Genomic DNA, 16,513 nt, shown 5'->3' on the forward strand with positions numbered 1-16,513 from the left:
TATAAATATAACCTGTAAATCAAAAAAAATATTAAAAATGAGAAAGTATAATTGGGAAGAAGATGTTGAAAGGTTCAATTACAAAATAAGGCTGACAAACCTTGAAATCTACTCGTGCAAGTATGTTTGCCGTCAAGGAGAGAAGAAAGGGAGACATTGGGCCCGTTTAGGAAATCTTAAAATAAGTAACTTATGACTTAAGTGTGATAAGTGACATATATGTAATAAGTGTTTTTTAACAAATAAGTTAATTTGAGTGTTTGGATGTTTCATTTATAAGTAAAGTGGAGTGTTTGGTAAAATAACTTATAAGTTAAATTTTTTAAAAAAATTTAGTAATAATTTTTTGAGCATAGAAATATATAATTTTATTAGAATGAAATTTATTTATTTATTTATTTATTACAATGCTCAAATAAAAAGATCGAGATATTACAACATTTATGCTCTGTTATGAATACTATTAGCGATACTATCACGCAGCGCAATCCACCTACCGTCATAGTCAGTTTCATCAGTTTCATCTATCTCGGATTCTCGACTCCTATTAGTTGTTGTAGTAGAATCTGGAGGAATATAACTTTCTCTTTCGGCCGTGCGAAATGCGCTGTCACTACAATTTGATTTTCTAATGTAGTTATGAATCGCCATCGTGGACAGAACGATATCAGTTTGCGTATCTATCTTATACATCGGCATATTTGCTAAAATAGCAAATCTAGCTTTCCACACCCCGAATGTTCGCTCAATAACCATTCTGCAAGAAGAATGAAGATGATTATATTTTTCTTTAGGATTTCGTGGTACACGTTCGCTGCCATCACCCCGATGAAAATCTGCAAGATGATATCTAATGCTTGAACCTTTATACGGAGCCATGTATCCTTTTTTGTGTGCATAACCTGCATCTACAAGATAGAATTTGTTTCCACTTGGATGTGGAAAATTCAGATTCCCTTGAGTTGTAGCCTCATTTAAAATACGACTATCATGTGCTCCCCCTTCCCAACCCCCCCAAGCAAAAGTAAAGCACAAGTTAAAATCACAGATTGCTAGAATATTTTGAGTGGCGTATCCCTTTCGACCAAAATAGGGTGTACGCTCTGTTTCTTTTACTCGACATTTAATATGAGTACCATCAATAGCTCCAATAGCATCCTGCGATTAATATTGAAATAATATTAATTTTTATCAACAAAAGTCATGAAAATATTTGGATATAAATATATACACTTACTTCAAAATATGGATGATATCGTTCATGTTGAGGTGTATGATAACCACATCCCGTATTATAATTTGAAGCCGGTTTAATGTAATCACTTGCCAGTCTGCAAACAGCTTGTAGAATAGAATGAAAATGTCGACTAATAGTCTCACCAGAGTGATTCCACATTTCTTGCATTAAACGATTCCCACACCCATGCGCAACAGTCATTAAGAAGATCCCTACTTCCTCATATTCAGACATGCCTTGTGTGGGAACCAACCCATAACGATCTACTAATATTCGACAAAAAACTTATAAAAATATCTTTAGACATACGAAAATCTTGATAACAACGAATTTCATTCCCTTTTATTATTTCGTCAATTAATTTACCTCCCGTTCTAATTGAATCATGACATGGCTCTTTGTGTACAAAACTTTCATAATAATACACCAATGTGTAAGCAGCAGCACGACAAACCGTTTGCCAATCCAACAAATTTGACTCATCTTCCTCAGTTTCATTCGGAATTTCAAAATCGTATTGATATGCATGGTTTGACTGGACACAAAAATTATTCTCGTACGAAGATTGAGGAAAATGATTGAATATATAAGAAGGCTCTACATTTGTATTAAAAGTAGACGTACCATCAGTATTATAAGCAAAATGATCAAATGTATTAGAAGTCTGACCTTCGGAATTATTATAACCAAAAGGGTTATAACCATATGGATCCATTTGAGATGCTACACTTGATGGCTTCTAAAAAGTTTATGGCTTCTGCTGAATGTGAAGATGAAAAGTTTGAAGCTAGTATTTATAAACAAACGTACATGAACACAGAAGAAAATTATTAGTTTCACAAGTAGAACAATTCACTGTACAGATTGGTCACATTTGAAATAGTACAAACAGGATAAATCTACACTACTTTTAAAAAAGCAGATTTGAAAATCCTCATCCTGCAAAGGCCATTCACGACAAACAGTTGAATACTGTTTTTGAAACACACGGGCCCTAATAATACACTCAACTTGACATGGCACTGTAGTGCAGTAAACTTGACAAATAACTCAACATAAAATAACAACCAATTTGTTTTCACTGCCTATTAGAAGAACCTCCTGAACCTTTAAAGTGCTTGTAGTTATACTGCAATTATCCATAGCGGAGTTCATTGTTGCGCGCCTTTAAAAAAAGCGTCATGTTTCCAGTGTTCAGAATATACCGCTGAGCAAAGAAATACAAGTCACTGCCAGCATCAACTTCCGGCATGGCGTCAAGTACGGCAATTGCTTCGTCCAAGCTGCGGTCTTCTGCACTACCAGCAGTACTCTTGCAAGACATGGCTGCTACTAAACCATCAAGCCCTTCCCGAACGAACTTTGCTCCTGATTTCTTTCTTTTCTGGCCACTGCTCGAACCAGATCTAAAAGAGTTTGTGGGAAATAGATTCCTCGAAGGTGGTTGTGGTGTTTCATAGTTGTTATCGTCGCTGTCACCGCTGCCTTCATTCCCATCATCTTCTCCGAAATCTGGAATATCTTCACCCTCCTCTAAATTCACCGCAGAGTAGTTATTCGCGGCTTTTGCCCGCTCACCAGTTGCAATGACATCACCGAACAATGTATCATAGTAATTGACGAAATACGTCATATCCTTATTCCTGAATTTGCTAAATTTGTGATTCTCCTGCGAGAATTAACATGTAACAAGTTTAAGAATATATATTAAAACCCTGGTAGAAATAAGCACAAGAGAATTGAAAGTAAACATAAGAGGTAGAAATAAGCACAAGAGAATTGAAAGTAAACATAAGATGCAATCAGGTTATAAATTAAAGATCTACGTGTTTAGATATATAATTCTCTCCGTTGATTTAAAACCAAAATCTATTCAGATTCCAGACAGATCATGCATTAAAAAGTACGAAAATTAATGAAATAACTAAAAAAGGCTGTATCATCCATCAATATGTCTGCTGAATATAGCTGCAGTCTAGCCACCAACAAGGGTCCGAGGAGCACTAAACCAGTTCAAGATTAGACAAAAGACAAGATTAACCGGCTAGGTTCACGATTCTTTAATTAATACACAGTTTATATTTTCCAACAGCTGTTTCCAAACAGATCTTACCCCCTCTACTACTATTTATCCCCAGATAATTTGTGCAGCCGTGGATGCTCTGGGGAACTGCAATAACTCTTTTAAAATCACTAAAACTTAGCAATTAAAAACACATACTTTGTTAACTTTGTGTAGATAACCAATTTACATAAAATTAAATTGAGACGTGGTCCAGATATATTAAATCTGAACTGGATGCTGTTACTGAACCTGTTGCAGAACCATTTCAATTGATCAACATTTTTAACAATTACAGTTCTTTTACTACAAACAACTTCAACAGTAATGCTTTACTGAATTCTACAGCCCATTATTCTGTCGTTGACAACATTGCCATAAACAGATAGTTCACAATGATCCATATCCGACCCGGACAACCTCAAATTCAAGTTTTTAACAGCACAAGAGTATCTGTATTATATACATTTAATTAATACTTGTGCTACAAAGCACTATCTAGGTTATAGCCAAATAGCCACTGATGATAGTTCTATGTAAACATACATTGCCTGTCTGATGCATTGCATTTCTGTTTAGTGATCCTTTGTAACTCCTGTGTTTGTTTTCTCAGTTTTATACCGATGCAGTTAATATATATTATACCTATAATATCATTAACAAGATGTTAAACAACAGTTTAAACTCCGCAATAAGAACTTCTCTTCATTAGAATAGCTTTAGATGTCTCACTAGTACATTCTTTTGTCTATTTATAACTTATAAGCTTTATAGGTTAAGCCTTTGAAAGACATTTGTTTCAAATATATGTGGAAAGACATTCTCAATTACTTGTTTGTCCACTGGTCTGCCCTAGAATTTGAGTAAAATTAGTTATTCTATTCAGTGTTCTTAAAATATGATTAACTACTATACAACCAGAGTAATAGTTCATGAAATTAAGAAAATCTGAAAAATAATTTTGTATTATTACAACATTTCGAATTTGAAGAATAAACTAAGTTATAGTATACTGGGAATGATTGAATAGCTTAGTTTTAGTGATGAGAAAGTTAACTCAAAACACATACTCCTGTCTACTTGGATCAAATTAGGTACACTTGCCAACAACAATTAAAAAACTTAGCAGCACATTTACATATCATGATTATTACATCTATAGTTAATACCCATTTCTCGACCTTTGTTCTGCAAAGTCACACATAAGCAGATAAGCAAACCTAAATCACATTGCCAGAAATCAATATCAACATCTCTAATGAAATTGTAAATTGTAAATTGTAAAAGATGTACCTTAATTTTCTCCTTCCACCATTCATCAGACGCTTCAAATTGTTTTGTCAACTCGTTCCATCCCAAACCAGTTTGCCCAAACTTCAATTTCCTAAAAATTTTGTAATCTTCTCTCATCGCATCCCAATGATTCTTTAGTTTTCTTAAATCCCAAACGGGATCCTTTCCTGAACAAGCAGCAAATTGAAGATACACAGCTTTCCAACCTTCTTTGTTCAAAGTGGTGTTATGCCTGTTGCCTTTAACAACCTGACCGTAGCATAGCCTGACAAATAAATCATGTTCTTCATCTCCCCACTTGGCAGCAAATGATGCAGAAGGAGTCGCACCTACGGGAGGAGCCGCACCTGATGGTTGATCCCGTCGCCGTATCTTCGATTGTGCCCTTGACATCTGCACAAACCATTACATCGATCAATGATCCACCTTAAAGAATTTCATACATCAAAAAACAAATTATGAAGTGCAGATAATTATATGTTGTTCATTAGTCACATATTTCCTACATCTACATAAACAAACTCACAGATGCAAATGACAATATTAATAATCAGAACCCATGGCATGATAGGAGTGTAGAAATAGCACCAGCCAAATTGCAAGTCCAATAAAAATTATAGCAACTCATAATCCATATGAGGCACCTGACACACCCATTTTTTCCACTTCTCTTCTAATTAGTCTATCACTCAGAATAAAGAATACTTGTTACTACAGGCACTAACCTTCAACTTATAGATCAAAAGGTTTACAGAATAAAGACCATTATCGTTTCCAATATACACAAATCATTAACATCGACATCAATAAATACATGAAACCAATCAGATTTTCTATTTTAACGAAACTAAAAATACACACAAATATATACATAAGGGAGAGAGGGGAGATACCTGATGAGAACCGAAGCAGGTGTAGAGAGATCGAACCGGATTTGAGCGCCAAATTGAGAGAGAGCAGAGAGGGGAGAGAGCGGAGAGAGAGGGGAGAGAGGGGCGCCTAGGTTAGTGATGAATAAGTGGAGAAGAAAAAAGTATCGGGTGAGGTACATTTCACTTATGGGCTTATCCCATTTGAGGTAGTAGTTGATAAGTTAGAACCCAAACAGTCCATGATAAGTTTTTATGGGCTTAAGCCCAATTAAGTGAACTTACTAGAAACGCCAAACAGGTGCATTGAGTGGGGGAGAGGATAAGGTTGAGGAATTTTGAGTACAGAGGCACACATCTAATGTTTATTTTCATATTGGGCGGAATTTTCACCGCCTTTGAAATATTTTGACATACTAAAAAGTTCAAATCTACTATTTATTTATTATTCATGTTAATCTTTATTTATTTTTATTTTTAAAATATAATTGACCTAAATAAAATTAGCTTATGAGTTATTATTGAATACGTTGTAAAGATTCAAATTTATTTTTTTCCTATATTACCTAGTTCACTACTTTAATTTTAATCTTTAAATACTTTCAAAGAGACAGTTTTATTTATTTGAGTTTTTTCTAATAAATTTTAATTTATAAAGATTCAAAATACAAAAATATATTTGTACTTATATACAATATATGTGATTTGAGCAAAAATATTTAATATATAATTTATCATATACATTTCAATTTTATTTTTTTTATTTTATATATTTTCCTTTTTACTTTTAATTATTAAATTATTTTATATTAAATAAAAAACAAACAAAGTAACTTCTGTATTTATGTAAAATTTATTTTTATAAATTTTATTAAATATTATATATCACATTTTCATTCAGTAATGAACCAAAATATAATTTTAATACTAATTTATATTAATATTTTCACTTTAACATTTTTAAAAATTAAAAAAATATCTAATGTAACACCAGGTGTTGGTGTTACATGGTGTGCAACACCAACATTTCTCTGCAACACTAGTTGTATAGCTATTGTAACACTAATTGAGAGGTGTTACAATAGGACAAAAGTTTCTTAGCTAATGTAACGCTGCTTGTAACACTTGCATTACAGTAGCCCACTTATGGCGTAGTGATGTAACGTAATATGTAATCGAGGAATTATAACGCAACTTGAAACGGAAACAGATAAACAATATTAAATTGTGAAGCATAGGAACCCTGAAAATAAAGACTGGATAAATACAAAGAATCAAGCAATGGAATTGATGCTCTAAGCCCATAACCAAGTCATGGGAAGAAGTTCCCATGTTCAAGCCTCCATGAAGAATAAGATGTCAAAGGTCTTCCAGTGTCAGTGAAATGATTTGATTTGAAGTATTGAAGATCAGGGGTTCAGTAATTGAAACAATGAATAATCATCCCAGATGTATCAGCTCAGTAGTGCAAAAGGAATTGAATTAAATCAATTCATGCTAGTTGTTTGTGAACCAAACCAGTTCACCAAACATCAACATTCCAAAAAAGATTTAATTCAGTAACACAGAAGAAATGATTCATTGATACAGCTATTGGAGTCATAGTGAAAATATTCTAAGGCAACCACATTACCTTATGGTCGCAGGTTAGAGGTCGTAGGTTGAGTGTTTAAAAAATACTCTAAGGCAAAACCTCTACCATGTGGTCGCAGGTTCAGAGGTCGCAGGTTGAGAGATGAAATCTATCTAAGTCATAACTCTTTCCTTCTAGTCGCAGGTTAGAGCTGCACAAAATTAACTAAGGCAAAGTCACCTTACCCTCTAGTCGCAGGTTAGACAAGTGAAGAAATATTTTAAGGCAAGGAGTATGACCCTGTGGTCGCAGGTTAGAGGTCGCAGTTTAGAATATGATCAAAAATATTCTAAGTCAATAAACCTTACCCTGTGGTCGCAGGTTACAAAACAAAGAATTATTCTAAGTCAGAATACTTACATCTGGTCGCCAATTAACACTTGGAATTATTTTTGAAGTTCAATACAGAAAATTCAAAGGAAATGTGTGGATACAATGATGCCACCTGTCCTAATCAATTTGAAGACTACAAAGCAGCAAATGAATGTAATTTTCATTTGGTTATCTTCTTCAGCAAACAGAAAGTGAATTACGAGAGCTCCATTAAAGACCATATATATTAAGCTTGTAAACACAAAGTTGTGCCGCTGAATTTATTGTAGCTAATCAATTCATTGATTAGATTGTAGTAACCTCAAGGTTTATGTTAATAAAACAATATATTCCTCAAATTGTTTTGTGTCTATTCTGATTTCGTACTTATAACGAAGAACTTGAAACGAATCGAAAAGATTGTATGTATCGTATTCAATCCCCACTTCTAGGATACTTTGGGACTAACAATTTCACATCTTCATTTGACTTGTCGATATCTCTGAGACTTCTCTATAAACCATTTTGGACTTCTCGATAAGTCATTCTGGACTTCTTGAATGACTTCTTGATATTGTTTGATTCGTGACTTGTCGATATCTTGACTTAAAATATTTTTCATAAAACAGTTTTATTCAACCCCAAGATTATTCACTTTTCTCTGAGGCATGATCACAGTTTGATCTTCTTCCAGAGTTTAATCCTTAACTTGAATCTGTTTACATAAAAATACTCCAGTCTAATCTTCTAACCTTTTTACAGACTCAAGTAATACAATACAAAATACATAATTGATTATCAAACAACTAAATCTCAGGATTGCCAATGTGACTTAGTCTTGGTTAGTGTTAAAGGAGTAAACATGTAACATGTTTCACAAAAGAACAGTTTTTTATAAATTTCTTGATTTATTATATTTATTTATTATTTTGGACTTCTCGATAAGTCATTCTGGACTTCTTGAATGACTTCTTGATATTGCTTGATTCGTGACTTGTCGATATCTTGACTTAAAATATTTTTCATAAAACAGTTTTATTCAACTCCAAGATTATTCACTTTTCTCTGAGGCATGATCACAGTTTGATCTTCTTCCAGAGTTTAATCCTTAACTTGAATCTGTTTACATAAAAATACTCCAGTCTAATCTTCAAACCTTTTTACAGACTCAAGTAATACAATACAAAATACATAATTGATTATCAAACAACTAAATCTCAGGGTTGCCAATGTGACTTAGTCTTGGTTAATGTTAAAAGAGTAAACATGTAACATGTTTAACAAAAGAACAGTTTTTTATAAACTTCTTGATTTATTATATTTATTTATTATTCATAATTATAGAGTGACGAAGATTATATTAGAAATAAAAAAAAACCAAACATTAATTTAGAAGAAGGCCGTTGCGAAGCGCGGTTTAGTAAACTAGTTCTTTTGAAACGTTGTCAAACAGGCTCTTATAAGTACTTGATACGAATTTATCATATTGTCTTATTTAGGTTATAATAAAAAAAAATTCCACTTTTATTTCTGAAAATTAAAATAAGTATATCGTAATCTGTAGTTTTATTCATTTCAACATAACCAAATACATCTCAAAATTATAAATACATTATTTTTATTTAAGACATGGACATTTCATGAATACCCTTTCCGTGTCATATAGGGCTCAATAAAATCGCACCGAAATAAAAAAATCGAACCAAACCGAACTAATTTGGTTTGATTAAAAATTCGGTCCGAAATGAATAGACCGAAATAAATATCGGTTCCGTCAAGTTCTTTTAAAATATATTTCGGTCCGGATCGAATATAACAAATCATAAATATTATAAATTTTATATTACATTTTAAATACTTATATCTTAAAAATTATAACCATAATTTTAAATTTTTAATCATATTTATACACTCTTAGAGCTCTCTATATTTTATTACTTAAATGATAGTTTTGATTTAATAATTTATGGTTTAATTTTTGATAATTTTTTTTAAAAAAATTGTTCCGTTCGATTTAAAATCGGACTACATCAAATTATTTTAATTTGGTTCAGACCGCTTCACAATAAATATTTGATCTGATTCGATCCAAGAAAAAACATATTTAAATTTTTCTCTCAATTCGGTTTGTTCCGATTGTGGACCGAATAGTCGGACCAAACCGACCGAGCGTCTGGCCAACCATAATGTAATCCCATTTTTTTAATTAAAAAGCCATGTAGATTAGAAAAGTAGAGAAAGTGGATAAAATTGCAAATTTTGTATAAATAAAAATTAATATACAGTATTTAAAAAGTGGAGAAAACAAATAATAAATTACAAACACCTTTCTAACAAAATAAAAGCCAAAATACTAAAATCTAATTTCTGGATAATTCTTAAACAAAAATCAATAAAAATGGCAAATAATGATGAAGGGTCAAAGTAATTTGTTTTACAGAAGTAGATAGATATATGATTCTGTGTGTATCAAACAGTCAACAATCATCTATCTCTCTATCTATTTGGGTTGGCCTTCTTCAATCTCAGGGCTACAGAGAAATCAAGATCTCGGGTTAACCCGATTTTCAGGTCCGACTCACTTAATCTTCTTGCTAAAGTTTGCATTTTTAATCTTTTTTCTTGGTGAATTTGATTTGATAAACCCATTTGTATAATTAATTATCTGATCTATATCTGATTTGGGTGTTGATTCTTTTTGTAATTGAAGTGAAATCTTGCCTTATTTGCACTAACGATTGCCTTCCGAGAGAGAGAGAGAGAGGTGAAATCTTGCCTTATTTGCACTAACGATTGCCTTCAGAGAGAGAGAGAGAGAGGCTTATGTAGTTATGTTTCCCTTTCCAGTTCCCTAATTTTGTCTGATAAAATTACTTTATCTTTCATAAATATGTGTTCCAGGAAAATATTTGTAATCTAGAGGGGTCCAATTTATTGCAAGAACAAGATTATATTCCTGGATTCTTCTGTGCTTTTTTCGTTTGATATCTATGGCCTGAGGTGTACATTACATGGGAGGTGTAGAGGATGATCAACCACCCTCAAAACGTGTGAAAGTAACGTCTAAACATTTGGAAGGATTTGCAAACGGATTTTCTCCCAGAGAGTCCCCGAGTTGTTCATTGAGTTTGATGATGGCTCGGCCCCTGTCATCCAAAGGGGACGATGAGATTCTTGGTACGAAAGGAATTGTCAAGAAAGTGGAACTGGTCAGAATCATAACTGAGGCACTGTATTCTCTTGGCTATGAGCGAACGGGTGCACATCTAGAAGAAGAGTCCGGAATTCATTTACAATCATCTGTAGTAAAGTTATTCATGCAGCAAATTCTTGATGGAAATTGGGATAAAAGTTTACACACTTTGCATAAATTTAGCCAACTGGATGAAACTACTATTAAGTCTGCATCTTTTGTTATATTAGAGCAAAAATTTCTTGAACTTTTGGATGAGGAAAAGCTGATGGATGCTTTGAAAACATTGAGGACTGAGATTGCACCGCTTTGCATAAACAGTAATAGAATCCACAACCTTTCTACTTGCATCGTATCACCTTCCCAGTATGATCAGACGGAATTTGCAGCTAAAACTGCCGTGAAGGCCAAAGCTCGGTCGGCATTACTAGAGGAATTGCAACGGATCTTTCCACCAACGGTGATTATACCAGAACGAAGATTGGTCCATCTTGTTGAGCAGGCTCTTGACTTGCAACGAGATGCTTGCATTTTTCACAATTCTCTAGTTCAGGATATGTCATTATACACCGACCATCAGTGTGGACGGGATCAAATTCCTTCTCAAACTTTACAGGTGAGATCATAATTATTAGCATATAGTTCTACTATTACAGGATCTTTTCAAATTAAAGCTCTTTAGCAAAGGCTTAGGCAAAAACTCAATGAATGGAATAATCTATTCAAAAAAATAGAGTCACTAGATAGTGGACACCAATGCTGCTCTTGCAACTTCACTTGTCTCACCGCACTCAAACTAGAGTATATACATCTTTGCTTTATATAAAATTTCAATCTACACTCTAATTGCTCTAGAACTTTGTAAATTACATTTTTAAGATGTGATTCATGTGTTTAATTTTCTTTTATCTTGTCACAACTGTTCAAGTGGTAAACTTAACTAGTGTCTCGGATGTTCATTGTTTGTGGTTTCATGTTTACTTGATACCGGGAGGCACAGTTTCAAGTGTATTGCCCCTTTTACTGGTATCACTTGTTCCCCCTTGTAATAGCATAGTGTCAGATTTTAATCCGTTCGTTGCTGTTTGGGTCAATGCTTGTAGCTTTCTTAATAACATGAGCTCACTAGCCCTTGTGCTTGCATGCTTGTGGGAAGGGTGTGCATAGATGCAGGACGTATTTATAATAACATTGAATTATGATGATAAACAAAAAAAAGGTAAACTTGGGTGAATTAACCGAAGAAAATCTACTGTTTAAAGGGAAAAAAATAATGGATAACAACTCATAAAAAAAAAGACTCAATATTAAACATGTTAATAATCAAGCAATTCTAATATGATGTGAAGATCACATCATTATATACAGTTATACACAAAAGAAAACCTAATGGACCAATGCTTGTTAAGGATTGGGCTTGAAGTAGTGAGTCATATAACACTAATTTCTATACTATATGGTTGATAGAAATTAACAGTTAACTAATAACAATAAAGAATCCTATTATTGGTTAGCAAAAACAGAATTTTTTTCCATTCCTCATTAAGCATGCTTGCAAAAATGTTAGTTGTTGGCCTTGTGGCATATTTCTGCATGGTCCTATGGAATATCATCTTTGACTTCCTTATATTGGGTAAGGAAAACATTACAACTAGAGATCTTTTTCTTTTTAAGTTTCTCAATCTACGTTTAAGGAGTATAGAATTATTGTTAATACTGACTTGTATTCTTTTCGTTAAGTATGTTTTTTGGAACAGCATGCTCGTAATTTAAGTTTCTTTTGGTTGTTCATTGTTTTGTTTCTTGTTTTCTACGGTCTTTCACTAGGATGCTCATTTTTTGTCTGTTTGATATATGGCTAATAAGGATTTTTCATGTTCTCTGTTTGGGTGAAATCTTGTCTGGGACCTTTCAATTTCAGTTCGGTTACAAATTATATGAATCTCATTACTTTCTTATTCATGCTTCACGTTTATGGATTTCACTAGTTTTTTTATTTCATTTTAGTCTCTTTTTAATATTTTAAAGAGGCTTATTCCTGAAGAGCAGAGTATAATAAAGTTCTTCCTTTTGTTTCTACTTCTAGTTACAACCGCTAAATTTTCTAAAAGTCAAAATCTTGCAGATTCTACAAGAACACTCTGATGAAGTCTGGTTCTTGCAATTTTCACATAATGGACAATACTTGGCTTCAGCATCGGGTGATCACTTGGTCATTATTTGGGAGGTACTACGTTACACCAATAATTTAGATACTAATAATTCGTGTTGTTTCCATTACCTCACTTGTATATTTCTGCTTGATATCACTAGATTACTTCTACTAAATAAATAATATTCTGAGTAGTAGCGACTAAGATTTCAATCGTTCTCACCCACATAGATGAATTAATCGTGCTTGATGGTTCTTTTCTCCATCACCCGTATACCTAAACCATAGCTGAACAATTTATACTCTTCATCTTCCCCTAATCCCTTTCTGGGATTTGCTTTTATCATTGTAGGTAGAATACGTAGTTGTACAAACTAAATTGGTTATTTTTCCTGCAAAATTATCGTACGTGTATTTGAACTTGGACGGAAGAAAAAATGAAAATATATACATGGAGGCATGCTAGTTGTTTTATTAGAAAGAGGTAAATAAGAAGTTCTGTTGCTTCTTTACTATGGCTCACTGATGCAATATGTTTATTATTTGTTTCATATTTTCCCCCTTTCAACAGGTGAATTCAGATGGCACAGTCAACTTGAAGGATATATTATCTGGTCATCAGAAACCTATATTTCATGTATCATGGAGTCCCGATGGCCTTCAGCTTCTCACTTGTGGTGTCCAGGAGACTGCCAGACGTTGGAATGTTTATTCTGGTGAATGTCTCCAGGTTTATGAAAAAAATGGCGTTAGTATAGTTTCGTGTGAATGGGCTCCGGATGGGAAAGGAATATACTTCGGGTTTACTGATAAAAGCATGAGCATGTGGAATTTAGAAGGGAAGGAGGTGGAATGTTGGAAAGGGCAACGAATTGTTAGTATCTCAGATTTAGGAGTCACAAGTGATGGTAAAAAGATCATTACTATTTGCAAGAACTCTGTTATATTACTCTTTGACAAAGAATCAAATGTCGAAAAATTTATCGAGGAAGATGAGACTATAACGTCGTTTTCATTATCAAGTGACAATAAGTTTCTCCTGGTTAGTCTTGTAAACCAAGAAATTCATCTTTGGAATATTGAGGGGCATTTCAAGCTTGTTGGCAAATACAAAGGTCACAAACGTACTAGATATGTCCTCAAAGCTTGCTTTGGTGGATTTCAACAATCATTTGTTGCTTGTGGCAGTGAGGATGCACAGGTATGACCCTTGTTTGGTGTTTATGAAATGAACCATGTCCTTTTATTAAAAAGTAGGACTTGTACTTGATTGTCATGAATTTTTTTTATTCTTAAACTTTGATTGAGATGTTTGCGAATTCTGTAATTTTATTCTGCATGAAACTCAAATTGGGCAAAGTTGAATACCTTTCCATCTCAAAGAGCTTTAAACTGGCTTGATTTACATGTAAATGATTTGTTAGTCACATTCTTAATTGTTCTATTTCGACTATCGTCTTTTGGCATCAAAGAAGCCTATAACCCGTATTGGTGTTAGTTTCATGGCTGAAAGCTCCTTCAGATTTGATTAGTGTTGTCTCCACCAATTAGTAGTTCTTTGTGTCGCTGGATTCTTTAATTATCTTGATATCTGATTATACATGTTTTTTTTGCTAAGTAGATTATACATGTTATATAATATAATAATATTATATGTCTGAAGCCTACATATTCACTGAATGTTTTAGTTTAGAATTATGATGACTTGCACATGTTTAGATAATTTTCTGGCTACTAATCATTTTTGACTTTATATAAATCTCATTGACTATATTTTATCCTCTTTAAATTCAAGTCACCCTCTTCTAATTCAGGATCTTGTGATTTATTCAGGTATATATATGGCACAGGGGTTCGGGAAAGCTGGTTGAAACTTTGCCAGGTCATTCTGGAGCTGTTAACAGCGTAAGCTGGAATCCAGGAAACCCCCATATGTTGGCATCAGCCAGTGATGATGGCACTATACGAATTTGGGGTTTGAATCAGGTAAAGATGAAACCCAGAGGGCCAGACAGCAACGGTGTTCATTATAGCAATGGAGGTACTCCAGGCGAGAAAGCAAGGGTTCTTGAATAACTAGTATTTCTTTAGTTGACTACCACTCTCATGTAAGTTCTTTACTTTCTGTTCTAGTTGACATTTTGTTACAAATGACAATCAAAAAATGTGAATCAAATCTGGTAATAAAATGTTGTACTTGTTTTTTAAGTGTAGTCCTTGCCGGTGCCTCTACGTTGATTCTTTTGTTTGTTGGATTGTGGAAATGAGTGTACAATGACGCTGTCTTTAGCACCGAATCTTGTATTGCTTTCATGAACTCCTTTTAATTTTTTATAGTTTTTTTTAAATTATTCTATAGATCGCAACAAAGGTGTCAAAACAGTGTCAATGTTTGAGTGTGACACTCTTTGGCAAGGGTGGAACTTGTTTTGTGGAAGCAGTAAATGTGTTAAAGCAGTGTAAATGGTTGTCTGGCACTCTTTGGCAAGGATGGAACTTGTTTTAGGGAATCAAATGCGACTATAATTGTAGTAGTTATTTTTTAACCAACGTAAATATTGATGATTGATATTTATGTTCTAACTTACAAGTAAATTGTTTTTGGCTTTAAGTGGTAAGAGCATCTCCAACCATCCAAAACTCTTAGCTAAAATGTGAGTTGACATACTAAAAATAAAAAATTTAGCCAACCTCTCTAAAAACGCATACTCCAACCATACCCAGCTTAGCCAACCTCCTATGATGGCTAAATTTGTTGAACCTCTAAAGGTCGTAAGAAATCTGTAAGAAAGATTGCACATCATTTATTACCATATTGAATTGATATATTTTATTTTAACAATCTAAAATATTAATAACATTTTATTTTTAAATTATAGCCAATCAATATAGCTAATACCATTGAAACAAAATGTATTACATGTTCAGCAAATTTTACATAATGTCTTACAAGTCCAATTTAGCCAACAATTATAGCCAACGCCGTCGGAGCCAACGCCGTCGGAGCCAACGCCGTTGGAGATGCTCTAACCAGACTTACAAATGGTTTTAAATTCAAAGAGTTTGCACCGAATTGCTAGACTCAACAAAATTTGCATTTCAGTCAATAAACAGAAAATGCTCGTGTGTTCATGAAATTTTTATGATTTGTTTTCAGGTGGTTCACATGAAAGAGTGATTATGATGGATTTTTTGCAAGGAGATTAAGGGGCATGCCGAGTTTATGGTAAATTATAACAAGGTGAAAGTGAGAAGTGATCAAAATTTTTTGGATCCCATGATCATACCAAATACGTTTAGCATGGGGTCGATAATGTGTTAATTTATATGAAAATTTGATGAGTTAACGATAAGTTATCGATCTTGAGGATGCGCAGGTTGAGATTGGGTTCAATCGTATTACAATTATTTAATTTGCTTTAAAAACCACCAAAACGATTTCAACTTCCCATTCTTTCAAAAGGGGTTGTTAATAATGATCAAGTTTACCATTTTTGTTAAAAACTACTTTTACTTCCTTGCTCACTCATTTGCTTCCATTGTCCATAAAAAAATATTAAACTTAAAATTGTAGTAGGAAAAAAAAATGAATCCTCCACAACTTAATTTGGTAAGAGAGCAGGTGGTGAGTACAAGAATTATTCACTTGTGTTATGATGTTAATTACTGTAATTTTTGTTGTATTTCAAAATAATTGAAATTTATAAATTACATATGGAAAAATTATGAGATATTAAATATGATCTTTTGTTAGATATATTT

General features: G+C 33.3%; 3 protein-coding genes across 5 annotated transcripts; 1 reads left to right on the top strand and 2 right to left on the bottom strand.

Moving 5' to 3' along the window:
- Positions 1 to 441: 441 nt before the first annotated feature.
- Positions 442 to 1,952, bottom strand: LOC141714529 (uncharacterized). The gene is made up of 3 exons (XM_074518046.1): positions 1,604 to 1,952; positions 1,238 to 1,503; positions 442 to 1,158 (listed from the first exon to the last, which is right to left on the bottom strand). The coding sequence occupies exons 1-3, from the start codon at positions 1,950 to 1,952 to the stop codon at positions 442 to 444; spliced, it is 1,332 nt and encodes a 443-aa protein (XP_074374147.1).
- A 144-nt stretch (positions 1,953 to 2,096) lies between these two features.
- Positions 2,097 to 4,793, bottom strand: LOC141723541 (uncharacterized). The gene is made up of 2 exons (XM_074525374.1): positions 4,593 to 4,793; positions 2,097 to 2,906 (listed from the first exon to the last, which is right to left on the bottom strand). The coding sequence occupies exons 1-2, from the start codon at positions 4,707 to 4,709 to the stop codon at positions 2,373 to 2,375; spliced, it is 651 nt and encodes a 216-aa protein (XP_074381475.1). The 5' UTR covers positions 4,710 to 4,793; the 3' UTR covers positions 2,097 to 2,372.
- A 5,024-nt stretch (positions 4,794 to 9,817) lies between these two features.
- Positions 9,818 to 16,057, top strand: LOC141674763 (WD repeat-containing protein 26 homolog). 3 transcript variants are annotated; one of them, XM_074481467.1, is made up of 6 exons: positions 9,818 to 9,977; positions 10,308 to 11,215; positions 12,725 to 12,826; positions 13,323 to 13,952; positions 14,585 to 14,859; positions 15,909 to 16,057. In XM_074481467.1, exons 2-5 carry the CDS (start codon positions 10,418 to 10,420, stop codon positions 14,825 to 14,827), a joined length of 1,773 nt encoding a protein of 590 aa, XP_074337568.1. In that variant the 5' UTR covers positions 9,818 to 9,977; positions 10,308 to 10,417; the 3' UTR covers positions 14,828 to 14,859; positions 15,909 to 16,057. The 3 variants fall into 3 exon arrangements, with proteins under 3 accessions (XP_074337568.1, XP_074337571.1, XP_074337565.1); XM_074481470.1 differs by lacking the exon at positions 15,909 to 16,057 and adding an exon at positions 14,966 to 15,104; XM_074481464.1 differs by lacking the exon at positions 15,909 to 16,057 and having other exon boundaries at positions 14,585 to 14,964.
- The last annotated feature ends 456 nt before the right edge of the window (positions 16,058 to 16,513 follow it).

This window comes from Apium graveolens, chromosome 1, assembly GCF_009905375.1.
Source record: "Apium graveolens cultivar Ventura chromosome 1, ASM990537v1, whole genome shotgun sequence".
NCBI lineage: Eukaryota > Viridiplantae > Streptophyta > Magnoliopsida > Apiales > Apiaceae > Apium > Apium graveolens.